Raw genomic sequence first — 26933 nt, 5'->3', positions numbered from 1 at the left:
CTGCAGCAGCTGACAGACCTGCTCACCAATTAACCCCTCGACTACCTCAGGGTGGGAGACAGAGCTTCCCTCCACATCTCGCCTCACCAACACCCTGTCAATTATAGCAAGCTCCAATCCTCTTGCAATAGAGGCCAACACCACCTCTTGGCTTCCTAACCACTTGTTGGACCCGTTGACTAACTATTTGTGATTCATGCAGTGGAACACGTCGATCTCTCTGAACATCACGCACTTTCAGTTTCTCTCTACATTTAGATAACAATCCACCTTGAGATTGCACTTACCAAAGTGCATGACCCCACATTTTCCTGCATTAAACTCTTCTTGTAAGACCATCAGATGCAGAAGCAGAATTAGGCCATTCGGCCCATCGAGTCTGCTCCACCATTCGATCATGGCTGATTCTTTCAACACTATTCTCCCTGCTTCTCCCTGTAACCCTTAACCCCCTCACCGTTCAAGAACCTATCAATCTCTACCTCAGATACACCCAGCAAGCTGTGCCCTTGGATCCCAGACTCTCCCACTGATGGAAACATCCTCTCCACGTCCGCTCTATCCAGGCCTTTCAATATCTGGTTGGTTTCAATGAGAATCCCCCCCCCCACCCCCCATCTTTCTGAACTGCTTCAAGTACGGGCCCAGAGATGTCAAACGCGCCTCATATGTTAACCCTTTCATTCCCAGCATCGTTCTTGTGAACCCCTCAGGACCCTCTCCAGGGCCAGCACATCCTTCCTTAGATACAGGGCCCAAAACTGCTCACAATATTCCAAATGTGGTCTGACCAACGCCTTATAAAGCCTCAGCAGTTCATCCTTGCTTTTATATTCTAGTCTTCTTGAAATGAATGCTAACATTGCATTTGCCTTCCTTACTACCGACTCAACCTGCAAGTTAACCTTTAGGGAATCCTGCACTAGGACTCCCGAGTCCCTCTGCACCTCCAATTTCCGAATTTCCTCCCCATTTAGAAAATAGTCTACACCTTTATTCCTTCTACCAAAGTGCTGCACCCTAACCCTCACCCTAACCCTCACCCTAACCCTACCAAAGTGCCTCACTCTTTAATTCTCGACGCTGTGTTCCATCTGCCACTTCTTTGCCCACTCTCCCAACCTGTCCAAGTCCTTCTGCAGACTCCCTACCTCCGCGACATGACCTGCCCCTCCACCTATCTTGGTGTTGTCTGCAGACTTGGCCACAATGTCATCAGTTCCTTCATCCACCCCATAACTAATCTTCCATTAACCAAACTCCCCCAACACCATGAGCTTTTACATGGTGCGCCAGCCTTTGATGTGGCACCTTGCCAAATGCCAACTGCAAATGCCCTCTACTGGTTCACGCTATCAGGGAGGGGCAGTGAGGTAGGGTCAAAGTGTGCAAGGGGTGGTCAGGGAGGGTCACACTGTGCAAGGGGTGGTCAGGGAGGGTCACACTGTGCAAGGGGTGGTGAGGGAGGGTCACACTTTGGGAGGGGTGGTACTGATGAGGATCTCCTGGTGGGTCTCCTGCTGGGCTTGGCCAAGCTGGCCATACACGGGACGTGGCGGTGAGCGGCCGAGGGTTCCGGCAGGTCGGCCTGCCTGCCTGTCTTCCGCGCTTACATGTGCGCGCGGGTGTCATTGGAAAGGGAGCATGCGGTCCCCTAGGGTGCCCTGGCCGAGTTCCGTGCTCGGTGGGCCCCTCAGGGGATCGCGTGTGGTAGACGAGAAGGATGCTATTCTGGTGTGAAGTGCCATGCGTTTTGCGGTTGCGGGCGTAGTGTTGCGCAGGTATTGGTTTCGGCCGGATTGTGTCTTCTGTACTAGATGTAGCGTGTTTGCTGTTGGTTGTTTTTGTAGTGTTTTTTAACAAATAAACGTTTTGTACAAAAAAAAGGGTGGTACTGATGAGGATCTCCTGGTGGGTCTCCTGCTGGGCCTGGCCAAGATGGCCAGCCAAGGGACGCGGCGGCGGGCGGCCGAGGGTTCCGGCAGGTCAGCCTGCCTGCCTGTCTTCCGCGCTTACCTGCGCGTGCGGGTGTCGTTGGAACGGGAGCACGCGGTCTCCTCGGGCGCCCTGGCCGAGTTCCGCGCTCGGTGGGCCCCTCAGGGGATCGTGGGTGTCATGGACGACACCAATACGATTTTGATATAAAATATTGAGTGTTGCGGTAGCGGGCGTAGTGCTGTATGTGTGTTTTCACGGGTGTTAATTTACAGTAATCTCTGAAGTTCTGTAGTTGACTAGCTGGTCCTTTCTGTATTGGATGTATACATTTGGTATTTGTAGTCTTCTGTAGTGCTTTTAGCTAATAAACGTTTTATACAAAAAAAAGGGGCAGTACTGAAGGGAGAGTTGGAGGAGGAACGTGGGTGGGGGTTTTGGTGGATTTTGGGAGGTGAAGCGAGAGTAGAGGAGGGAGAAGAGGGAGGGCAGAGGAGTGAGGAGAGGAAGGAGATGAGAGGAGGGGAGAGGAGGGAGGGGAGAAGGAGGGAGGGGAGGAGGGGAGAAGGAGGGGAGAAGGAGGAGGGAGGAGAGAGGAGGGGAGAAGAAGGAGGGGAGAGGACGGAGGGAGAGGAGGGAGGGGAGAAGGAGGGAGGGGAGGAGGGGAGAAGGAGGGGAGAAGGAGGAGGGAGGAGAGAGGAGGGGAGAAGAAGGAGGGGAGAGGACGGAGGGAGAGGAGGGAGAGGGGGAGAGGGAAGGTGGGAGAGGAGGGAGAGAGAGGAGCGAGAGAGAGGAGGGAGAGGAGAGGAAGGAGAGGGAGGGGAGGGAGGGGAGGGAAGGGATGAGGGAAGGGAGGCGAGGGAGGGAGGGAGGGAGGGAGGGGAGGGCACGCTGAAACTGACAGTGACTGGTTGAACATCAGACGTCAGTTGCGAGGGGACGGTGCCAGTAAGAGAACAATACCCCCTGTGTGCTGATGCCAACTGCCTCCGGCCCCTGCAACAGCAGCCACCCACAATGGACTTAACTCTTGCATGGCCCATAATGAAGCAGTCTGCTTGTGACGTGGGGCACAGACCAGGTGTTGAGGTGTTCGGTGGGATCACTGGGCATCAGTATTGGAGAGCTCACAGTAGGCAACGTTCCGGAGGGCCAGAGTCACAGGACAGGTCCACACCAGGATCTGGGCAAGGTTATACACTGAGCCCCAGAGCCCCAGGAAGGGGTTACAGGCTGGTGTCTCATCCCGGGGGGTTTTCGGGGGTTATACATAGAACAGATCGCTCTGAGGGGGTTACAGGCTGGTGTCTCATCCCAGGGGGTTGTGGGGGGGGGGGGGGTTATACATAGAACAGATCCCTGGGAGGAGGTTACAGGCTGGGGTCTAATCCGGGGGAGGGGGGGTCAATTATTTGTTGCCATCTGTTTCCTGCCAAGGTGTACCGTGTGGGAGGGTGCATCTCTCGGCCTCTCCAGAAGCTCTGTGCTGTGTGTTGCTGTAGGTGTGCCGCGCAGGGATTGAAGGGGTACCCCCCTCCACAGGAAGGGCTGAGGGTGCCCAGGAACACCCAGCGGCCAGCAACGTTTGTCTTGCACTGTGCCCGAGCTGCGCTGGCAAACTGCCAGCCACCCCACAGGTCCTCAGGGCAGCGGGGATCAGGACATGGGGGGGGGGGACCCTGCCCAGGTGGTGCCCAGGTGCCCTGCCCAGGTGCCGCTCAGGTGGTGTGCGGGTGCCCTGCCCCCACCACGCAGCCATGTTTCAGGGTTAATGCACAGGGAAATGGCCCATTCTGAGCACTGGCACCCAGTGTCTGCTGAAGGAGTGTTCGGTAATTGAATACTAATGGACAGCTCACACCCTGCACGGCAGCAGAATAGTTCCCATGGATACTGCCGAGGGTGTAGGGACACCACCTGGCCCTCTCCCAACTCCCACAGCACCGCTGAATCCAGCGCTGAAGTGCGGTTCTCACCCACTGCCTGTGGGATCGGTCTGTGCTCACGTCCAGCATTACAAGAGTGAAGTGTCCACCTTCACTGGCTGCATGCACTTCGGGCTGGTTGGGGATGGGGAAGGTGCTACAGAAACGTGACCAGTTGTAACAGTGCCACTCTCCGGCCCCTTGCACCTTACCCTCCCATGGGGGCACCTGCTCTGCATTTGTGCGACACCTTCCAATATGCAGTGGGAGTTTTAGTTAAATGTCCATTGGTATTGGTATTGGTTTATTATTGTCACTTGTACTGAGGTACAGTGAAAAACTTGTCTTACAAACCAATCGTACAGGTCAATTCATTACACAGTGCAGTTACATTGAGTTAGTACAGAGTGCGTTGATGTAGTACAGGTAAAAACAGTAACAGTACAGAGTAAAGTGTCACAGCTACAGAGAAAGTGCAGTGCAATAAGGTGCAAGGTCACAACAAGGTAGATCGTGAGGTCATAGTCCATCTCATTGTATAAGGGAACCATTCAATAGTCTTATCAGTGGGGTAGAACCTGTCCTTAAGTCTGGTGGTACGTGCCGTCAGGCTGCTGTATCTTCTACCCTATGGAAGAGGAGAGAAGAGAGAATGTCCCGGGTGGGTGGGGTCTTTGATTATGCTGGCTGCTTTGCTAAGACAACGAGAGGTAAAGAGTCCTAGGAGGGGAGGCTGGTGTCCATGATGCGCTGGGCTGTGTCCACAACTCTCTGCAGCTTCTTGCGGTGCTGGGCAGAGCAGTTTCCGTACCAAGCTGTGTCACATCCTGATAGGATGCTTTCTATGGTGCATCGGTAAAAATTTGTGAGAGTAAAAACTGGTAGTCCCACAGTGCGATGCTCCGTCAGTACTGCCCCCCCCCACGGTGATCCTCCCTCAGTACTGCCCCTTTTTTTGTATAAAATGTTTATTAGCTAAAAGCACTACAGAAGACTACAAATACCAAATATATACATCCAATACAGAAAGGACCAGCTAGTCAACGACAGAACTTCAGAGATTACCATAAACTAACACCCCTGAAAACACACATACAGCACTACGCCCGCTACCGCAACACTCAATACTTCATATCAAAATCGTATTGGTGTCGTCCACAACACACGAGATCCCCTGATGGGCCCACCGAGCGCGGAACTCGGCCAGGGCGCCTGCGGAGACCGCGTGCTCCCGTTCCAAAGAAACCCACGCGCGCACGTAAGGGCGGAAGACGGGCAGGCAGGCCGACTGGCCGGAACCCTCGGCCGCCCGCCACCGCGTCCCGTGGATGGCCAGCTTGGCCACAGTACCACCCCTTTTTTTAAAAAATATAAACATTTATTCGCTAAAAGCACTACAAAAGACAACCAGTGTCAATACATGACATCTAATACAGAAAAGAAGAAACTAAGCAACGACATACTACAGTAGAGAATGCAAACTAATACTAACGACACACACACGCAACACTACACCTGTTAACGCAACATGCAACACTTCAAATAAGAATCGCGTTTGTACCGTTCACGACACACACGATCCCCTGAGGGGCCCACCGAGCGCGGAACTCATGTAGGGTGCCCGTGGAAACCGCGTGCTCCCTCTCTAAACACACCCGCGCGCGCACGTAAGTGTGGAAGACGGGCAGGCAGGCAGACCGGCTGGTACCCTCGGCCGCCCGCCGCCGCATCCCGTGGATGGCCAGCTTGGCCACAGTACCGCCCCTCCCACAGTGTGAGCCCCCACCTCCCCAGGACAGGGTTAACTGGTGTACTGGACCTGGACTTGACCCCCACCTCCTGAGTGAGCGCTGCCCAGAGGGTGCGATGAGAGACCAGGTGAACCAGGTGGAGAGCCCCCACGTCTCCACATGACCAGGACAAAGTGAGGACACAACAGCCCTGGGAAGAGCACCATGTTACACACCACCACTGACTCAGGGTTTGCAGAGGCAATGCTCTGTGTTTGACCTCTCCAGCCACACAATAGCAAAGCCAGGATGTCTTGTGGCCCTGTTAACCCGGGTTTGTCCAGCTGAATCTGTCTCCAGTCTCAGGACAAGCAGAATGGAAATGGTGCAGAGGGGTTTCTGTACCCAACTCCCATCTGAGGGCTGCAGCTGTCAGGGCGGGTTGGGGAGGCTGTGGTACCTCTCTGCACAGAGGCAGCTGATGTCATTACTGTAAAGGTGTCCTGCAAAGCAAGACAACAAAACCTACCAGATATAGCAAGAGTCTACTGAGATCGAGCATCTGAAGGAGAGAAGTTTTGGTCAATAAACACTACTGGAGAGGCTGGTGAATTGATGATCTACATTCTAGAGTTCGGAAAGAGGCTGGTTTTGGGGTTTGGAGATAGTGGATACTTAGAGTTGTGGACACAGTTCAGCACGTCATGGAAACCAGCCTCCCCTCCATGGACTCTGTCTACACTTCCCGCTGCCTCGGTAAAGCAGCCGACATAATCAAAGACTCTACCCTCCAAGGACATTCTCTCTTCTCCCCCCTCCCATTGGGCAGAAGATACAACAGCCTGAAAGCACGTACCACCAGGCTCAAGAACAGCTTCTATCCCGCTGTTATAAGACTATTGAACTGTTCCCTAGTACGATAAGATGGACTCTTGACCTCACAATCTACCCTGTTATGATCTTGCACCTTATTGTCTGCCTGCACTGCACTTTCTCTGCAACTGTAACACTTTATTCTGCATTGTTATTGTTTTCCCTTGTACTACCTCGATGCACTGATGTGATGAAATGATCTGTATGGATGGCAGGCAAAACTGTTTTTCACTGTTCCTTGGTACATGTGACAATAATAAACTAATTTACCAATTTGTCATCCTCTGAAGTTCTGGAGATCGAGGAGGAGTAACTGTGGGTTGGAGGGGAGTAAATGTGAGCCCACGATTGAAGAAAGGAGGGGGGGAGGAGCAGCCTGTCAGCCTGATGTCGGTGGTTGGGAAAACACTGGAGCCTATGATGAAGGACAGTGCAACAAAACACTTTCAAAATAACAATAGTGCAGCGTAGGGGGAAGGTCAGGTTTGACTAAGCTTTGAGGATGTGACCTGCAGAGTAAGCGAGGGTGAACCAATGGATGTGGTGCTTGGGAGCTCTGGAAGGCTGCTGGTGAGGTCCCCTGCGGGGGTCTGGTTAACACATTCCAACGTGGATTGAGAGTGAGTTATCGGACAGAACGTCAGGAATGGGAATCAATGGCTTGTTCTCCGGCTGTGAGGCCGTGACTGGTGGGAACCACAGGACACCTTCTATCCCACTGTTATAAGACGTAGGAGCAGAATTGGGCCATTCAGCCCATCGTGCCTGCTCCGCCATTCGATCATGCCTGATTTATTTTTCCCTCTCAACCCCATTCTCCTGCCTTCTCCCCGTAACCTTGGACACCCTCACTAATCAAGAACCTATCAACCTCTGCCTTAAATACACCCAATGACTTGGCCTTCACAGCCGCCTGTGGCAATGAATCCCACAGATTCACCACCCTCTGGCTGAAGAAATTCCTCCTCATCTCAGTTCTAAAGGGACGTCCCTTTATTCTGAGGCTGTGCCCTCAAATCCTAGACTCTCCCACTGATGGAAACATCCTCTCCACATCCACTCTATCCAGGCCTTTCAATATTCAGTATAAGACTACTGAACCATAAGACTACTGTCCTATATTGTAAGACTGTTGAAGGGTCTCCCAGTCCATAAGATGGACGAGGGGCTCAGCCGTTCGCAGCCCGGATTAGTGACCTGGCGAGGGGACTAAATGTTCACTCCCCAAGTTCCCTGACGATAGTAAACCCCGAGGGACTGTGAGGAGGGACGGGGGTGTAGGGAGGCTTCAAGGGGATGTGGACAAGCTGAGTGGGTGGGTGAGGATGTGGTCGACAGGATATAATGTGAGAACTGTGAAGTCTCCCCAGATGCCCAAAACAGAAAAGCAGAGAGTTTGTTAATGTTATGGGATTGAGCCATGTTGATGTTCAAAGAGATCTGGGTGTGTTTGAAGGCCAACGTCCTGAAGAAGGCGTTTGGCACACTGGCCTTCATCAGTCAGGGCACTAAGTATAAAAGTCGGGAGGTCATGGTGCGGTTGTACAGGATGCTGGTGAGGCTGTTCCTGGAGAATTGTGTTCAGTTTTGGTCACCCTGCTATAGGAAGGGCAGAAAGAGTGCAGAAAGGATTTATGAGGATGCTGCCAGGACTTGAGGGACTGTGTTATAGGGAGAGTTTGGACAGGCTGGGACTTTACTCCTTGGAGTGTAGGAGACTGAGAGGTGATCTTATGGAGGTGTATAAAACCATGAGGGGCATAGATAGGGTGAATGCACTCAGTCTTTTTCCCAGGGTTGGGCAAAGAGGAATTAGAGGTTGAAGGTGAGAGAGAAGAGATCTCATCTGAACTTTTTTTTTACACAAAGGGTAGTGTGTGTGTGGAACGAGCTGCCAGAGGCAGTGGTTGAGGCAGGTACAATAATAACCTTTAAAAGACAGTTGGACAGGTGCATGGACAGGAAAGGTTTAGAAGGCTACTGGCAAATGGGACTAGCTTGGATGGGCATCTTGGTCAGCATGGACCAGTAGGGCTGAAGGGCCTGTTTCTGTGCTGTACAGCTCTATGAACTCTGTGCAGATTCAGCAAGCAATCAGGAGAGCAGATGTTGGCCTCCATCAGAGAGGGTCTGAGTACAGGAGTAAGGAAGTACAGGGCCTTGGTGAGACCACACCGTGGACAGTGCCGGTCTCCTTCCCCAAGCACGGAAAGACTTGCCATAGAGGGAGTGCGGTGAGGATTGACCGGACTGGTCCCAGGGACGGCGAGTTTGCCGCACGAGGAGACGCTGAGTCGACAAGGACTGTGTTCCCCAGAGTGTAGAAGAAGGAGGGGAGATCCCACTGAAACTTACAGGGTTCAACAGGCCGGGTGTAGGGAGGGAGATCCCCCCCGGCTCAGGGGTCTGGGACCAGGGGGCACAGTCTCGGAATGAGGGGTCGGCTGTTCAGGACTGAGATGGGGTGAGACGTCTTCACCGGGGGGGTGCGGGGTGTGAATCTCTGGAATTCTCCTCTCCCCCGGAGTCTGTGGAGTCTCTGTCACTGAGTTCATTCAGAACTGGGATGGAGAGGTTTCTGGTTGAAGAGGGGATCCGGAGGGGGGGGTGGGTGGAGGAGGGGAGGAGCTGAGGGAGAAGGTCGGCCATGATCTCGTTAAATGGGTGAGCAGGACTGACGGGCTGAATGGCTGACTCTTGATGTTCTTACAAATCCAATCAGGGACTCAGTAGGAAAAACCAAACCGCTGGAGGATCTCAGCGGGTCGGGCAGCATCTGTGGAGGCAGATGGATGGTCGACGTTTTGGGTCGAGACCCTGCACTGGGGCTGAGAGTGGAGGGGGGAGATGGGGGGGTGTACAGGGCAGAGGGAGGGGTGAGACAGGGGCTGGCGGGTGAGGGACAGATGATGGGGAGGGGAGAGGGAGAGCTGGCTCAGGTCAGTAGGTATGTGGGTGATAGTCCGACAGAGAGCAGCATTTATTGCCCATCCCTGATCGCCCCTGAACTGAACAGGCAGTTTGGAGCCACCCTTGCTGGTGGGTCTGGAGTCACGTATGGGCCTGACAGGGCGAGGAGGGGAGATTTCCTCTCGAGGAACACGAGTGTTCCTGGCGGCTTTTCCCACAATCCAGCCACTCCCTGGTCACGGTTACTGAGACCGGCTTCAATTCCGGATTCAAAACCGTAGAACCATAGAACCATAAAACAGTACAGCACAATACAGGCCCTTCGGCCCATCATGTTGTGCCGACATTTAAACCACTCCTAAGGCTATTTAACCCCTTCCTCCCACATATCCCTCTATCTTAAATTCCTCCATATGCTTATCTAACAATCTCTTGAACTTGCCCAACGTATCAGCGTCCACCACCACCCCAGGCAGCGCATTCCATGCACCAACCACTCTCTGGGTGAAAACCTTCCCTCTGATGAACTTCCCACCCATTACCTTAAAGCCATGTCCTCTTGTATTGAGCATTGGTGCCCTGGGAAAGAGGCGCTGGCTGTCCAGGAAACTCCAGGAATTTAAGCTCCCCACAGCCCTGGCGGGATTTGAACTCACGTCTCTGGATCAGGGGTCCAGAGTCCTGGCTGCTGGGCCAGGGCTATGCTAGCTCCAAGTGATTCTGTGCACTGGAGGGGAGGCTGAATAAGGGCAAGGGGCAGGAGTACGGCGAGGGAGCTGCTGAGCGAGGGGTTGGAGCACAGAGGTAGGGAACACAAGCCACATTGAGTTGCCTCTTCCTGTGCAACAAATACTGACCATTCACGTCCCCGTTGACCCTCACCAAGTTTTACTGATGCACCACAGAAAGCATCCTATCTGGATGCATCACGGCTTGGTACAGCAACTGCTCTGCCTGGGACCGCAAGAAACTGCAGAGAGTTGTGGACACAGCCCAGCTCGTCACGGACACCAGCCTCCCCTCCACTGAAACAACAGGGACTGCAGATGCTGGAATCTGGAGCAACACACAAAACACTGGAGGAACACAGCGGGTCAGGCAGGGAAATGAACAGTCGACGTTTCGAGTCCAGATGAAGGGTCTCAACCTAAAACCTCAACTGTCCATTTCTCTCCACAGATGCTGCCTAACCCGCTGAGTTCCCCCAGCAGCTCGTGTGTGCTCCCCTCCATCGACACTTCCCGCTGCCTCTGGAAAGCTGCCAACATAATCAAGGACCCCTCCCACCCCAGACATTCCTCTCCCATCAGGCAGAAGATACAAAAGTTTGAGAACATGTACCACCAGGCTCAAGGACAGCTTCTATCCCAATGTTATCAGACTCTTGGACTGACTTCTTATATGCTAACAGATGAACATTTGATCTCCCACTCTACCTTGCACCTTATCATCTGCCTGCACTGCACTCTCTCTGTAACTGTAACACTATATTCTGCATTCTGTTATTGCTTTACACTACCTCGATGCACTTATGTGTGGGATGATCTGTCTGAATGGCACGCAGACAGAATTTCTCACTGCGCCTCACTACACGGGACCATAGTAAACCAATTAGCAGTTGCGCTGGGTTGGACTCACCACGATGGCATCGCTGGCCCCAGTTGAGAGGAAGATGTTGTCCGGGTTCGATGGGATTCCCCCGTCCCGTCTCTCGATGTACTTGGCCACGCTCTGCCGGATGGTCTCGATGCCCTGACTGGCGGTGTAGGCACCTGTGAGACATGATCCCAGGAAACTCAGCACCCGAGCCCACAGGAGAGCTCGGCACCTCACCCACAGTCTCCCCATCCCCAGTGCTCCCCCTCCTCTGGAATTGGCCTCCTCCACTGCCACCCTCCAGTAGTGTGCCCTGGACCACAGCAACGTCCTCCGCCCCTCCCTCACTGGTGACCCAGACCCTTGCCCTGACCTCACCTCTCCCAGCCCAGACCTGTTGATGTCCCCCCGCCACCCCAACTCTAATCAGCCCCACCCCATCGGCCCCACCCTCTCCGCAACCCGGCAACTGCTGAGGAGGCCTGGGCCTAGGAGCTGCCCACCCAGTGGTGGGGCTGGGGGTTCAGAGACCAGCGGGAGGGCTGGGAAGGGGGGGTGGGGCCAAGGGGCAAGGTGGAGGCCAAGGGTCCAGAGAGCAGATGGGTTGCAGGGAAGGTCCAGAGAGTTGTAGGGGGAGGGGTAAGGATCCCGAAATCCAGAAGAAGTGGTTGTGGAGTGGGGTTCAGAGGGGAGGGATGGGCCATGGGGAGGGATCCAGTGAGCAAGTGGTCATAGAGTGATAGTCATACAGCACAGAAACAGGCCCTTCGGCCCAACTGGTCCGTGCCGACCGAGATCTCCACCTGAGCCAGTCCCATTTGCCCGCGTTTGGCCCATATCCCTCTAAATCTTCCCTATCCGTGTACCTGTCCAAGTACCTTTTAAATGTTGTTAATGTGCCTGCCTCGCCCACTTCCTCTGGCAGCACGTTCCATATACCAACCACCCTCTAGGTGAAGGAATTTCCCCTCTTATTAAATCTCTCCCCTCTCACCTTAGACCTATGCCCTCTAGCTCTTGATTCCCTGACCCTGGGAAAAAGACTGAGTGCATTGACCCTAACTCTACCCCTCATGATTTATACACCACTAAAAGATCAGCCCTCATTCTCCTACGCTCGAATGAAAAACATCCCAACCTGCCCAACCTCTCTCCATAACTCAGTCCCTTGAGCCCCAGCAACATCCTCGTAAATCTCCTCTGCACTCTTTCCGGCTTAATGGCATCTTTCCTACAGCAGGGTGACCAAAACGGAACACAATATTCCAACTGTGGCCTCACCAGCAGCTTGTGCAACTGCATCGTAACATCCCAACTCCTGTACTCAATGCCCAGATCGGGGCTGTGATCCAGAGAGCGAGGGGTTTGGATTAAGTTCGGGGTCTAGAGAGTGAGGAACCTGGGTAAGGGATGGAATTGGGGATGATGAGGAAGGGGCGAGGAGTGACGAGCGAGGGGGAAGATGAGAGCCGGGGTTAGGGGTAGGGTGGGAAGGGGTGTCTGTGGCACGGATTGCAGTCTGACACAGGGTGGGGTGGGGAGGGGGGTGTTACACCACGCACCAGGTTGGGTTCCCTCCACACTCAGTGGGAGGGGGTGAATTGACGGACTCGGTACCTTCCTGGGACCCCATCCCTGTCCCCGGCGATGCCCGACGATTCTCACCCACACTGTGTCCCCCACAGGCACCGAGGATCTGCTTTGCTCTCAACTTGGCATCTTCCGGCATGTTGGGGTCACACAGGAGCTGAGGGTAGGTGCAGATGGCCAGGACCTGTGGGGCAAGAGGGGCAGTCAGTTCCCATCCACCCTCACTGGGGCAGGCACCGGAGGAGCAGGACAGGGAGGGGGCAGAATCCCAGCTCAGGGATGCCCCTGGCCCTGGGGGGTGGTCCGGCCGAGAGGGGGATCCTGGACTGGGAGCCCAGGAGGGACGTCAAAGGGGTTCTTGGTCCAAAGGTGCTTGTTTCTCTCTCTACGGATGCTGACCGACCAGCTGGGTGCTCCCCTCTCCCGTGCTCCCCCCTCCACTCCCCACCCCTCCCTTCACTCCTCTCTCCTCCCCATCCTCCTCCTCTCCTCCCCTTCCCCTCCTCCCTATCCTATCCCCCTCCCTACCCCTCCTCCACTACCCACACATCCCTCTCTCCCCCTCCCCTCTCCTCTCCTCTTGCATCCTCCCCGTGTCCCTCCTTTCTTTCCCTCCCCTACCCCTCATTCCCCTCCTCACTCCTCTCCTTTCTCCCTCCCCTCCTCCCCTCCCAACCTCTTGTCCCCTTGCACCCCCTCACGACCCTTTCATCCTCCCCCCTCTACTGCACCCCTTTCCTCCCTTCCCCTCCCCTCCTTCCTCCCCTCCACTCCTCTCCTCCTCTCCCCTCCACTTCTCCCCACCTGCTGTCATGTCCTCTCCTCCCACTCCTCTCCCTCCCCTCCCCTCCCCTGGCGCAGTGCCAGGCTGGGGCCCCAGGTACTGAGGAGCTGAGGCCACCCCCTGTTGGGGAGCAATGAGCCCAGGACAGAGGGCTCCGTCCCAGGGCCCCACAGAGCACAGGGCGAGGCCACAGCTGGCTGTGATTGGACGGGGAAGGACGGGTGCGATCCCATCCAGCTGGGTGCAGGTGTTCTGAGAACGTCGGGGCAGGTTAGAACCTTGAGGTACACTGCACCGGTCCCTCCCTGGGACACGGGACGGGGGCGGCGCAGTGTCACGTCTGCCCTGGGCTCGTGGCAGAGGCTCCGTCCGCAGTGACACAGGCACCCAGCCGGCCCGTGACCCCTCGGGAAGCAGACCCCACTCCCAGCCGACCCCCTACCTGTCGAATGAAGGTGATGGGTTTCTGACCCATGGCGTGTGCATCGCCAATGTTGGCTCTGATCACCTCCGAGAAGGGTTTCCTGATGCCCTGCAGAGGGAAGATGGGAGGTCCTCGATTAGCAAAGCTCCCCACCCACAAACTGACTGAAGTTCATAAGCTTACGAGAGGCAGAGACAGGGTAGTCAGGCAGAGTCTTTTACCCAGGGTAGAGATGTCGGGTACTAGAGGGTATATAAAACCATGAGGGACATCGATAGGGTGGATGTGCTCAGTCTGTTTCCCAGGGTTGGGGAATCAAGAACCGGAGGGCACAGGTTTAAGGTGAGGGGGGGAGATTTAATAGGAACCTGAGGGGCAACTTCCTTTTTGATACAAAGGGTGGTGGGTGTGTGGAAAGAGCTGCCAGAGGAAGTGGTTGAATCAAGTACAATAAAAACTTTGAAAAGACAGTTGGACAGGTACATGGACAGGAAAGGTTTAGAAGGTTTTGGGCCAAACTCTGGCAAATGGGACCAGCTTGGATGGGGCATCTTGGTCAGTATGGACCAGTTGGGCCGAAGGGCCTGTTTCTATGCTGTGTGACTCTGTGACTCTCTCTTCCATCGTCAGCAGCTTACATGGTTGGGCATGTCCCCATGGCGAGGATTTGGGGGGAGTTGGAGAGATGACACTCCCTGCAGTCCCAGCATGGCTGAACTAGATCTGCTGGCCTCCCTCAGCTGATTGTGGGATTGCACTATGCACCCACTGACGCTGCATCTCACACATTGCAACGGAGATGACAGCTGCAGAGCAGGTTCTACAGATGTTACAGGGAGTCCCTCACATGAGTCACAGTGTTAGTTACAGCAGGACTGCACCGGCACTACAGGCCTGGTCTTGTTACCGAGGCACTGCATCAGATCACAGCCCTGCAGGCAACCAGAGGCCAAATTCACAGCCAACGCTCCCCCACTTCCTGGTCCGGACAGCCCACCTGCACTGAACCACGATGGGGCTGTGGTCAGCAGCAGAATGAGAGGGACCACGAAAGCCAACAGCACAGCAACAACCTCCAGACACAATCATCCCCCTCCCCTGAATGTGAAGGCACAGCTGCTGACCATGTGTGTTGTAAACAAGCAGACACTTTAATGGGGCCATGCAGGGGAAGCTTTACCCCGACAGTGTGTGATGGGACGGTGCGGAGGGAGCTTCACCCTGTGTCTGACCCCGGGAGTGTGTGATGGGACGGTGTGGAGGGAGCTTCACCCTGTGTCTGACCCCGGGAGTGTGTGATGGGACGGTGTGGAGGGAGCCTCATTCTGTAACTAACAACCACCAGGCTTTCACAGACCCACGTACTTTCCTTGGGGAGACACCAGAGACTGCAGATGCCAGAATCTGGAGTAACACACAAAGCTCTGGAGGAACTCAGCAGCATTCTGATTTCCTGAGTTCCTCAGCTGTTTGTGTGAAGATACAGATGCTGGAATTTGCAGCAAATTCCAAGCTGCTGTTGGGGCAGATGCAGCCTGTGCCATTGAGTTGCCCAGCAGCTTGTTTTCCAGCCTGCCGGTGCATTCATTAGCTCGATACCGAGGTGCAGTTTGTGGCAGCTGACTGCCCTGCCTCTGGGATCTGGCCAATTCCCTGACTCAGCTCCCAGAGCTGGGATCCGCGTCCTAACTCCAACTCCAAACCCCGGCAACCTTGGCTCTGAGGCACTTCTCCGCAGCGCTGTTGGGCAACAGCTGAGTTCACGGGGGCCACTGTCAGGAGGGCTGGCACTGAAGAGGGGGCCGAATGCTCTCTCACCGACTCAGACACTGAGGGAAGTTACAACCTGTGCAGGGGCTGAGCCTGGGGAAGGAGAACAGATCGCACAACAGTACAGCTCAGGAACAGGCCCTTCGGCCCATCATGTTGTGCCAACCTAATTAAACTAGTACTTAAATGTCTAACCAAACTGATCCCTTCTGCCAACACAATGTCCATATCCCCCATACCCTGCACACTCTTGTGTCCATCTCAGAGGCAAACATCTCCACTGTACCTGCCTCCACCCCCACCCCTGGCAGCCTGTTCCAGGCACCCACCACTCTGTGTAAAAAACTTGCCCCACACATCTCCTTTGAACGTACCCTCTCTCACCTTAAGTGCATGACCCCTTGTATGATATTTCGACCCTGGGGGAGAAAGATACCGGCTGTCTACTCTGTCTATGCCTCTCAGAACCTTAACCTATCAGCTCTCCCCTCAGCCTCTGGCAGTCCAGACAAAACTCCAGGGAGTGGGCATTTACCAGGGAAACAGGAACACAGCAGCGGACACCTTATCAGAGAGCTACGCACCGTTCCCTCCACAAACACACACCCATTACCTTCACACGTTCCATTGTTATCTCACCATGACCTTTTCTTTCCAAACCCAGGCAGACTCCCTTATTCGTCACTCACCTGTCAGCAGCTCAGAGCCAAGGTGGGGTGGGGGGGGGGGGGTGGGGTGGGGGCTGGGTGACCCCAGTGTGGGATGGGTGACCCCAGTGTCGATGGACAGGGCCTGGGGATAGGGTCAGACAGGTGGGAATCATGGGCTCTGGGGAAGTCAGAGGGGTAGGGGCCATAGGGGCCAGAGGAAGGGGTGCAACCAGGGACCCAGGGGCAGGTTTTCCACAAAGAGGGTGGTGGGGAGATGGAACGAGCTGCCAGAGGAGGCGGTTGAGGCAGGTACAGTAACAACAAGACCTTTGGACAGGTACATGGATAGGAAAGGTTTAGAGGGATATGGGCCCAACACAGGCAAATGGGACTGGCTCAGGTAGGCATCTTGGTCAGCATGGATGAGTTGGGCCGAAGGGTCTGTTCCGGTTCTATGTAATTGTGACTGGGGTTGGGCAGTTAGAGGGCTCCAGGAGCTGGGAGCAGTGGCAGTACTGAGGGAGCACTGCGCTGGGGAAGGGTTGCTGCTCTCTGGGGCAACATGCCCTGGCAAACTTGATGTGACAACAGTGACTCATAGATCATAGATCATAGAACATAGAACACACCACAGTACGGTCCAGGAACAGGCCCTTTGGCCCACCATGTCCGTGCTGAACATGATGTCAAATTAAACTAAATCTTTTCTGCCTGCACATGGTCCACATCCCTCCGTTCCCCGCATGTCCATGTGCCCGTCTAACAGCCTCTTGAACCCCTCTATCATATCTGCCTCCACCACCACCCCTGGCAGCCCGTTCCAGGCGCCCACCGCTCTCTGTGTAAAACAAAACTTCCCCCCTCTCACCTTCAATGCATGTCCTCCAGTACTTGACATTTCTACCCTGGGAAAAAAATTGTGACTGTTTACCCTATCTACCAGAGTGGAACAGTGACTGCCTACCCTACGTTATTACACTCTGTGTCGCATTCTTAGGTCCAGAGGGGCATGAGGAAGTGGGAAAGGCTACTCGTGAGACGGGCAAGGGACGAGAATCTAATCAAGCGAAGGGTTTGGGGGATGGACCTTTCTAAGTGTTGCTTTCTTGGACCCTTCTCACTTCCACTGTGGATCGAGAAGGGGAACTGTGCACCAGTAGAGAGACGGGTGTTGTAGCCGGCTGCCCCTAGAGCGAGGATCTGGGGTTCCCTGGAGGGAGGTTTCTCCTGACATCTACACTGAGGGCCAGTAAATACACGTATCGCCCACCCCCAACTGTCCCTGGGAAGGTGGGGTGGGGGGCAGGGGAGTCACCATCCTGAATGCTGCAGTCCTTCTGGGGAATGTGCTCCTACAGGGGACGGAGAACCAGGACTCAGACCCAGTGACCGTGAAGGAACGGCGAGATATTTCCCAGCCAGGATGGTCCGTGAGTTGGAGGGGAACCTGCAGGTGGTGGTGTCCCCCTGCCAATCCTGCCCTTGTCCATGGTGGGAGAGGTGGTGGGTTTGGGAGGGGCTGTCGGAGTAGCCTGGGTGAGTAACCGCAGGGCGTTGTGTGGACGGTGCACACTGTGTGTCAGAGGTGGGGGGAGGGAGGGAGTGTTTAGGTTTCTGTTCCCACTCTCTGGAGCACCAGCTGACACCTTATCACAGAGCTGTGTTTCCCTGCGCCTTTCACTCCACAAACACAGGCTGATTATCTCCTCACGTTTCACGGTCAGCTCACCGTGACCTTCACTCAGGCAGACTCTCCGTCCTCAGTTCATACCTCACCCTTCCCTCCTCTGTGTGTGTCCTGCACCCAGAACTGGGACAATCCCTCTAGACCAGGCAAGGGGAGCCCCAGCTCCCAAAGTCCTTCCCGCAGGACCAGCTGAGATGGGCATCTCATAGCACAAAGCTAAGGTCCACCATCAGCCTTCTCAATGATCTCCAACCTCGGCCCTCACCCTGCCTCTCCATCCCTCGTACCACACCCTCACCTGGACTACCTCCTGCCTTCCTTGGGCACTACCTGCCCTTCTCTTCCTCCGACCCTTCCTGCCTCTCTCCCTCGGATCAACATCCTCGCTCTGTGTCCCCCTCACACTCACTCCCTCCATTCTGTGGCCTCAACCTCCCCCCTCTGTCTCCCCCATGAACCGCAGGGTGGGACAGATCATTTGGGGAGGCCATTCACGGGTCCAGGCGGTGGGCTGTCAAGGGTTGCCCCTGACCCAGCTGCCTGTCCCTCTTCCCAGGATATGTCCATGCCCGTGTGTCCCTGGAGAGGCAGCACGCGGTGCCCATGGGCTCTCTGGAGGCCTCCCGGGACCAGTGGGGTCCGCAGGGGAAAGAATGTGTCCTTGTCAAGGATGGTGGGGCTTTAATTTAATACTGTAACTGTATGTACACTTGTAACGAATGAACTGAGAATAACGTAAGTATTGTAAACATGTAAGCAGACCTGTCTGACGCAGAGGGGGTATAGCCAGTGAGCAGGGTCGCTCACTCTGAGATAAAGGGCTCCAGATAAAGGCTGCCAGGTTCTGTCAGAACTGACTGTTCCCAATCTCCCTCTCATACCAGCCCCAGGATCATCCGAACATCGTGCTCCATATTTCCCTCTGATTCCTGACTACAGACTACCCTGCTAAAGGCTCTACTTCGTTAGGAGCTTGAGGAGATCTGGATATCACCAAAGACTCTTACAAATTTCTACAGATGTACAGTGGAGAGCATTCTGACTGGTTGCACCACCGCCTGCTATAGAGGTTCCAATGCACAGGATCGCAAGAGGCTGCAGAGGGTTGCAGACTCAGCCAGCTCCATCACAGGCACAACCCTCCCCACCACTGAGGACATCTTCAAGAGGCAGCACCTCAAGAAGGCAGCATCCATCACTGAGGACCCTCCCCACCCGGGACATGCCCTCTTCTCGTTACTACCATCGGGGAGGAGGTACAGGAGCCTGAAGACCCACACTCAACGATTCAGGAACAGCTTCTTCCCCTCCGCCGTCAGATCTCTGAACTGTCTGTGAACACTACCTCATTGTTCCTTTTTTCTTGCACTATTCATTTTGGAATTTATAGTGATTTATAGTGGCAGGCAGGGCAGTGCAGTAGTTAGCGTAACACTATTACAGCGCCAGTGACCAGGGTTCAATTCCGGCCGCTGTCTGTAAGGAGTTTGTACGTTCTCCCTGTGTCTGCTTGGGTTTCCTCCGGGTGCTCCGGTTTCCTCCCACATTCCAAAGACGTACGGGTTAGGAAGTTGTGGGCGTGCTATGTTGGTGCCAGAAGCGTGGCGACACTTGCGGGCTGCCCCCAGAACACTCTATGCAAAAGATGCATTTCACTGTGTGTTTTGATGTACATGTGGCCAATAAAGATATTTTAAATTTTATGTCTTGCACTGTACTGCTGCCACAAAACAACACCGTCACTGACATATGACGTGAAATATGAACCTGGTTTGGACTCTGACCTTGGCCTTGACTCTGGAATGTGATGGGAGCTGCCGGCTGTTTAACCAGCACACACGCCCTCTGCCCCTGAGTAATGCACGTGGCCTCCCGAGGGAACGCCTTCATTGGATCACCAGGGACAACGGGATCTACTCCCTCAGGGAGGTAATCCCACAGAGACAGCAGAGTCCTGGACCCACACACTGAGCTGTGACTGTACTGGCTGATGCCAGAGTCACCTGTCCTGCTGGGGTCCTGGGGGGGGCAGGGGGAGGTCACCAGTCACCTGTCCTGCTGGGGTCATCAGACCTGCTGGGATCGTTCTGTGAAGGGACCAGATCCCAAGCTCTGTCCCAATGCAGTCGTTTGGGGGTGTGATACAGGTGCCCCCAGCTTTTGTGGAGCTTGGGGTGACTCCCACGGGAACACTTCCCACACATTGACAGTGGGAGACGGGGTCCGTGACGGAATGTGGGGCTTGTCAACCAGTGGGATGATAAAAGTCGGGGATTACAGGACGTGGTAACAGTTTGTGAACCCAGGCAGCAGTCTTAGGCCCAGGTCAGAGGGCAATTCAGGTCATAGTTCATTTTCAAGGTAATAGTTAATTAGTCATTTTCAAGGTGACAATACAGTCAGATCCAAAAATAAAGTGTACACAGTGTGGGTCCATGTGTGGTTTCCCAGTGTGTGTCCGTGTTTTGTGTCCCAGTGTGTGTGTCTGTAGGTGGTGTCCTGATGTGTGACAGTGTGTGGTGTCCCAGTGTGTGTCCGTGTGTTGTGTTCCAGTGTGTCCCGGTGGGTGACCGTGTGTTGTGTTCCAGGCTATCCCGGTGGGTGACTGTGTGTGGTGTCCCAGTGTGTGTCCGTGTATTGTGCCCCAGTGTACACCCAGGAGTGTGACCGTATTTGGTGTCCTGGTGTGTGACTGTCTGTTGTGTCCCAGTGTACACCCAGGTGTGTGACCATGTGTGGTGTCCCAGTGTGTGACCGTCTGTTGTGCCCCAGTGTACACCCGGGTGTATGACCGTGTGTGGTGTCCCGGTGTGTGTCTGTGCATTGTGCCCCAGTGTACACCCGGGTGTGTGACCGTGTGTGATGTCCCAGTGTGTGGCCATGTGTGGTGTCCCGGTGTGTGACTGTCTGTTGTGCCCCAGTGTACACCCGGGTTTGTGACCGTGTGTGGTGTCCCGGTGTGTATCCGTGTATTGTGCCCCAGTGTACACCCGGGTGTGTGACCATGTGTGGTGTCCTGGTGTGTGACCGTCTGTTGTGCCCCAGTGTACACCCGGGTGTGTGGCCGTGTGTTGTGTACACCTCCATCAGTACCCTGAAGCGATTGACTTCTGTGGGACCGTTGGGTAAACATTGAGGAAGGAGCGGGGAGGGTGAATGGTTTTTGTCGAGAATGTTAAGGTAGTTCAGGGTTTGGAGTGAAATCTTCATTCACACTGGGCGTTGCTGATATGTGGCCCCGGGGTGGTGAAGGCATATAGAATGAAGAAGCATTGAGACAGGCACAGATCGGCCCGGTGCAGGGGGAGACGGACCTGACCAGGGCCAATGGGATCAGTGTGTGAGGGCAACATGGTCAGCATGGAGTTGGTGGGCCGAAGGGCCCGTCCAGCTGTGTGAATCATGGGTCCCTCTCCACAACTTGGGCATCACTGCAGGTGGCCCACAGCTTGCAGTCCATACATACTACGCCTGTGTACCACAACACCATCAGATATAGGAGTAGAATTAGGCCATTCGGCCCATCGAGTCTGCGCTAACATGCAGTCGTGGCTGAGCTTTTCAACCCCATTCTCTCACCTTCTCCCCGTACTTTAACCCCCTCACTATCAACCTCTGCTTTAAACACACCCAATGACTTGGCCTCCACAGCCCTCTGGCTGAAGAAATTCCTCCTCATTTCAGTTCTAAAGGGACGTCCCTTTATCCTGAGCCTGTGCCCTCGGATCCTGGACTCTCCCACTGATGGAGACGTCCTCTCCACGTCTGCTCTATCCAGGCCTTTCAGTATCCGGTAGGTTTCAATGAGACCTTCCACCGTCCCCTCCCATCCTTCTGAACTCTCATCAAGTACAGGTCCAGAGACATCAAACGTTCCTCACATGTTAACTGTTTCATTCCTGGGATCATTCCACCCCGCATACACCGGGTTCCTATACACATGCAGAGCACCCTGTATAAATGCAAGCTGGCATGCTTGTACACACGAACTGCGTGGATTTGAATGACTTTGGATGTATGGGAGGCAAGGGCAGTTTGCGGCAGACACTGAATGAGGTGCAGAAACACAGTCAAACGCAGGCAAGCTGTGTCGTCTGGGCCATGCTGTGTCTGTGTGTGTGCGGTACCTGCGGGGAGATGGGGAGGGGTGGTGAGGCAGTACCTGTTGCAACTCCTTCTCGATGGCCGCCGCTTGGAGCACGATGGGGCCCCGCACCGCGTACTCCACCTGCTTCACCCTCTGGTTCATGGAGTCCAGGGTCAGCACCTTCTGCCGCCCACAGGCCGGGCCATTCGTCCCCTCCACTGACATGCTGTCCACTCCCCGGCTCGCAGCCCCCACAGACCTGCGGCAAAGCAACAGAGGGGTAAGGCGTGCTCTGAACACACGCCAGCCCAAGGCATGCATGGCTGGGGCCAGTGCCTACCCCAGTAGCCGGCAGAGAGAGTCGGCACGAGCCTTGGGTGGAGAAAGAGAAACCACGGCTGTGCTCCTCTCCTGCAGGTGCACTCTTACAACATCTGGACCTTGAACAGAGTCCAAGGCCGGGGGAGTCAACGGCCCATGTCTGAGAGACAATGGGAGGGAGGGGAGGGGAGAGAGAAGGAGGGAGAGAGAGGAGGGAGAGAGAGAGGGGGGGGACAGAGAGAGAGAGAGAGAGAGAGAGAGACAGACAGACAGGGAGAGGGAGAGAGGGAGAGAGGGAGGGAGGGAGGGAGGGGGAGAGGGAGACAGGGGGAGAGGGAGACGGGGAGAGGGAGACGGGGGAGAGGGAGAGAGACAAAGGGGAGAAAGAGGGACAGAGGGAGAAGGGGGACAGAGGGAGGGACATAGGGGGTGGGGGGAGGCGAGGGGCGAGAGGGTGAGGGGGAAAGGGGAGGGGAGTGGGAAAGGGAGGGAAGGAGAGGGGGAAAAGGTGGGGGAAGGAGGGAGAGGAGTGAGAGGGGAGAGGGAGGGAGAGGGAAAGGGAGGGGAGGAGGCAGTGGAAGTAGGAGGGGAGAGCTGGAGAGGGAGAGAAGAGTGTGGAGGGGGGAGGAGGAGGGCGAGAGGAGGAGGGGGAGAGGGGGAGGGGGAGAGGGGGAGGGGGAGGAGAGGACTGGGGGAGGGGGAGGGGGAGAGGGGGAGGGGGAGAGGGGGAGGGGGAGGAGAGGACTGGGGGAGGGGGAGGGGGAGGAGGGGGAGGGGAGAGGGGGAGGGGGAGAGGGGGAGGGGGAGGAGAGGACTGGGAGAGGGGGAGGGGGAGGAGGGGGAGGAGGGGGAGGGGGAGAGGAGGGGAGAGATGAGGGGAAGGGCTAAGCAGGGAAGGGATGGGATGGGGTGAGGGGGAAGTGGGTGAGGGGGAAGGGGGCGAGGGGGAAGGGGTCGAGGGGGAAGGGGGTGAGGGGGTGAGGGGAAGGGGGTGAGGGGGAAGGGGGTGAGGGGAAGGGGGCAAGGGGGAAGGGGATGAGGGGGAAGGGGGTGAGGGGGTGAGGGGAAGGGGGTGAGGGGGAAGGGGGTGAGGGGGAAGGGGGTGAGGGGAAGGGGGCAAGGGGGAAGGGGACGAGGGGGAAGGGGACGAGGGGGAAGGGGGTGAGGGGGAAGGGGGCGAGAGGGAAGGGGATGAGGGGGAAGGGGATGGGGGAAGGGGATGGGGGAAGGGATGGGGGAAGGGGATGGGGGAAGGGGGTGGGAAGGGGGTGAGGGGGAAGGGGATGGGGGGAAGGGGGTGAGGGGGAAGGGGGTGAGGGGAAGGGGCGAGGGGGAAGGGGATGAGGGGGTGAGGGGAAGGGGGTGAGGGGGAAGGGGGTGAGGGGAAGGGGGCAAGGGGGAAGGGGACGAGGGGGAAGGGGACGAGGGGGAAGGGGGTGAGGGGGAAGGGGGCGAGGGGGAAGGGGATGAGGGGAAAGGGGATGGGGGAAGGGGATGGGGGAAGGGGATGGGGGAAGGGGGTGGGAAGGGGGTGAGGGGGAAGGGGATGGGGGGAAGGGGGTGGGGAAGGGGGTGAGGGGAAGGGGCGAGGGGGAAGGGGATGAGGGGGAAGGGGATGGGGGAAGGGGATGGGGGAAGGGGATGGGGGAAGGGGGTGGGAAGGGGGTGAGGGGGAAGGGGATGAGGGGAAAGGGGGTGAGGGGGAAGGGGGCGAGGGGAAGGGGATGAGGGGGAAGGGGGCGAGGGGGAAGGGGATGAGGGGGAAGGGGACGAGGGGGAAGGGGGTGAAGGGGAAGGGGGTGAGGGGGAAGGGGGTGAGGGGAAGGGGTGAGGGGGAAGGGGATGAGGGGGAAGGGGGTGAGGGGGAAGGGGGCGAGGGGGAAGTGGGTGAGGGGGAAGGGGATGAGGGGGAAGGGGACGAGGGGGAAGGGGATGGGGAAGGGGGTGGGAAGGGGGTGAGGGGGAAGGGGATGAGGGGGAAGGGGGCGAGGGGGAAGGGGTGAGGGGGAAGGGGACGAGGGGGAAGGGGGTGAGGGGGAAGGGGATGGGGAAGGGGACGAGGGGGAAGGGGGTGAGGGGGAAGGGGGCGAGGGGGAAGGGGATGAGGGGGAAGGGGATGGGGGAAGGGGATGGGGGAAGGGGGTGGGAAGGGGGTGAGGGGGAAGGGGATGGGGGGAAGGGGGTGAGGGGAAGGGGGCGAGGGGGAAGGGGATGAGGGGGAAGGGGATGGGGAAGGGGATGGGGGAAGGGGGTGGGAAGGGGGTGAGGGGGAAGGGGATGAGGGGGAAGGGGGTGAGGGGGAAGGGGGCGAGGGGGAAGGGGATGAGGGGAAGGGGGCGAGGGGGAAGGGGGCGAGGGGGAAGGGGATGAGGGGGAAGGGGGCGGGGAAGGGGGTGAGGGGGAAGGGGATGAGGGGGAAGGGGATGAGGGGGTGAGGGGGAAGGGGATGAGGGGGAAGGGGGCGAGGGGGAAGGGGGTGAGGGGGAAGGGGATGAGGGGGAAGGGGGCGAGGGGGAAGGGGGTGAGGGGGAAGGGGATGAGGGGGAAGGGGACGAGGGGGAAGGGGGTGAGGGAGATGGGGAGAGAGGAGGGAAGAAGAGATCAGCCCTTTCGCTACAGTTACACGGTTGCCTGAAAGTGGTGACACCAGTAGACAGAGTGGTGAAGGCAGGGTTTGGCTTGACGAGGGGGAGGGGTTTGGCAGGGGGAGGGTGAGGGGTTTGGCAGGGCGAGGGGGCGGGGTTTGGCCGGATGAAGGGGCGGCGTTTGGCGGGGGAGGGGGTGGCGTTTGGCAGGATGAGGGGGCGGGGTTTAGCAGGATGAGGGGGCGGGGTTTGGCAGGACGAGGGGGCAGGGATGGGTTTGGCAGGACGAGGGGCGGGGTTTGTCAGGACGAGGGGAAGGGGAGGGGTTTGGCAGGACGAGGGGCGGGGTTTGGCAGGACGAGGAGAAGGGGAGGGGTTTGGCAGGACGAGGGGGCGGGGTTTGGCAGGGGGAGGGGAGGGGAGGGGGAGGAGTTTGCCAGGACGAGGGACGGGGTTTGGCAGGACAAGGGGGAGGGGTTTGGCAGGACGAGGGGCCGAGGTTTGGGAGGGGAGGGGGCGGGGTTTGGGAGGGGGCGGGGTTGGGCAGGGGGAGGGGGTGGGGTTTGGCATGAAGAAGGGGAGGGGGAGGGGTTTGGCAGGGGAGGGGTGGGGTTGGGCAGGGGGAGGGGGCGGGGTTGGGCAGGGGGAGGGGCGGGGTTTGGGAGGGGGGCGGGGTTTGGCAGGGGGAGGGGGTGGGGTTTGGCGTGACGAGGGGCGGGGTTTGGCAGGACGAGGAGAAGGGGAGGGGTTTTGGCAGGACGAGGGGGCGGGGTTTGGCAGGGGAGGGGTGGGGTTTGCCAGGACGAGGGGTGGGTTTTGGCAGGGGAGGGGGCGGGGTTTGGCATGAGGAAGGGGAGGGGGAGGGGTTTGGCAGGACGAGGGGAAGGGGAGGGCTTTGGCAGGATGAGGGAGCGGCGTTTGGCAGGGGAGGGGGCGGGGTTTGGCAGGGGAGGGGGCGGGGTTTGCCAGGACGAGGGGGAGGGGGCGTGGTTTGGGAGGGGAGGGGGCGGGGTTTGGCAGGGGGAGGGGAGGGGGAGGGGTTTGGCAGGACGAGGGGCGGGGTTTGGCATGGGGAAGGGGAGGGGGAGGGGTTTGGCAGGACAAGGGGCGTGGTTTAGCAGGGGCAGGGGGCGGGGTTTGGCAGGGGAGGGAGCGGGGTTTGCCAGGACGAGGGGGAGGGGTAGGTTTTGGCAGGGGAGGGGGCGGGGTTTGGCTGGGGGAGGGGGCGGGGTTGGGCAGGGGAGGGGGCGGGGTTTGGCAGGGGGAGGGGAGGGGGAGGGGTTTGGCAGGACGAGGGGCGGGGTTTGGCAGGAAGAGGGGAAGGGGAGGGGTTTGGCAGGAGGAGGGGGCAGGGTTTGGCATGGGGAGGGGGCGGGGCTGGGCAGGGGGAGGGGGCGGGGTTTGACAGGGGAGGGGCGGGGTTTGGCAGGGGAGGGGGCGGGGTTTGGCACGCTGGCATTCATCAGATGGAACATCGAGCCCAAGAGTTGGGACATTGCACTTTATTTCTGCAGTTCTGGTCACCACAAGGCAGGAGGGACGTGATTAAACTGCAAAGGGAGCAGAAAAGATACACAAGGATGTTGCCAGGACTGGAGGGCTCGAGTTACAAGGGGAGAAATGATGGGCTGGAAGACAAGAGATGGCAGATGTTGGGATCTGCAGCAACATCTGGAGTCTAGACGAAGGGTTTCGACCCGAAACAAGGACTGGCTATTTGCCCCCACAGATGCTGCCTGACCCGCTGAGTTCCTCCAGAATCTTGTTTGATTGTTTGGATGGGCTGGGTCTGTTTTCCCTGGAGCGAAGGAGGCTGAGGGCTGATGTGATAGTGGTGCATAAAATCATGAGAGGCATAGACAGCCAGCGTCTTGTTTCCCATGGAAGAGGTGACTAAAACTAGAGAGGTCACAAGAAATTCTGCAGACGCTGGAATCTGGAGCAATGCACACAAAACGCTGGAGGATCTCAGCAGGTCAGGCAGCATCTGTGGAGGGAAATATACAGTCGAAGTTTCAGGTTGAGACCCTTCCTGATGTAGGGTCCTAATCCCAGTCCTGATGAAG

At 57.0% G+C, this 26933-nt stretch overlaps 1 protein-coding gene across 3 annotated transcripts in view; it reads right to left on the bottom strand.

The window, feature by feature from the left end:
- Positions 1 to 26933, bottom strand: part of LOC127570688 (alanine aminotransferase 2-like) — a 46125-nt gene that overhangs the window by 13978 nt on the left and 5214 nt on the right. For 2 of the 3 annotated variants that reach the window (XM_052016467.1, XM_052016466.1), the window contains exons 2-5: positions 22037 to 22220; positions 13786 to 13875; positions 12635 to 12743; positions 11012 to 11145 (exon numbers count right to left, since the gene is read on the bottom strand). In XM_052016467.1, coding sequence (XP_051872427.1) covers positions 11012 to 11145; positions 12635 to 12743; positions 13786 to 13875; positions 22037 to 22186 — 483 coding nt within the window. In that variant the 5' untranslated portion in view covers positions 22187 to 22220. Of the gene's footprint in view, positions 1 to 11011; positions 11146 to 12634; positions 12744 to 13785; positions 13876 to 22036; positions 22380 to 26933 lie in introns of those variants that run through there. The other variant, XM_052016465.1, reaches the window with a different exon arrangement.

The sequence above is a fragment of the Pristis pectinata genome, chromosome 5 (genome assembly GCF_009764475.1).
Source record: "Pristis pectinata isolate sPriPec2 chromosome 5, sPriPec2.1.pri, whole genome shotgun sequence".
In the NCBI taxonomy this organism is placed as follows: domain Eukaryota; kingdom Metazoa; phylum Chordata; class Chondrichthyes; order Rhinopristiformes; family Pristidae; genus Pristis; species Pristis pectinata.
This window is presented reverse-complemented; position numbering and strand designations above follow the sequence as displayed.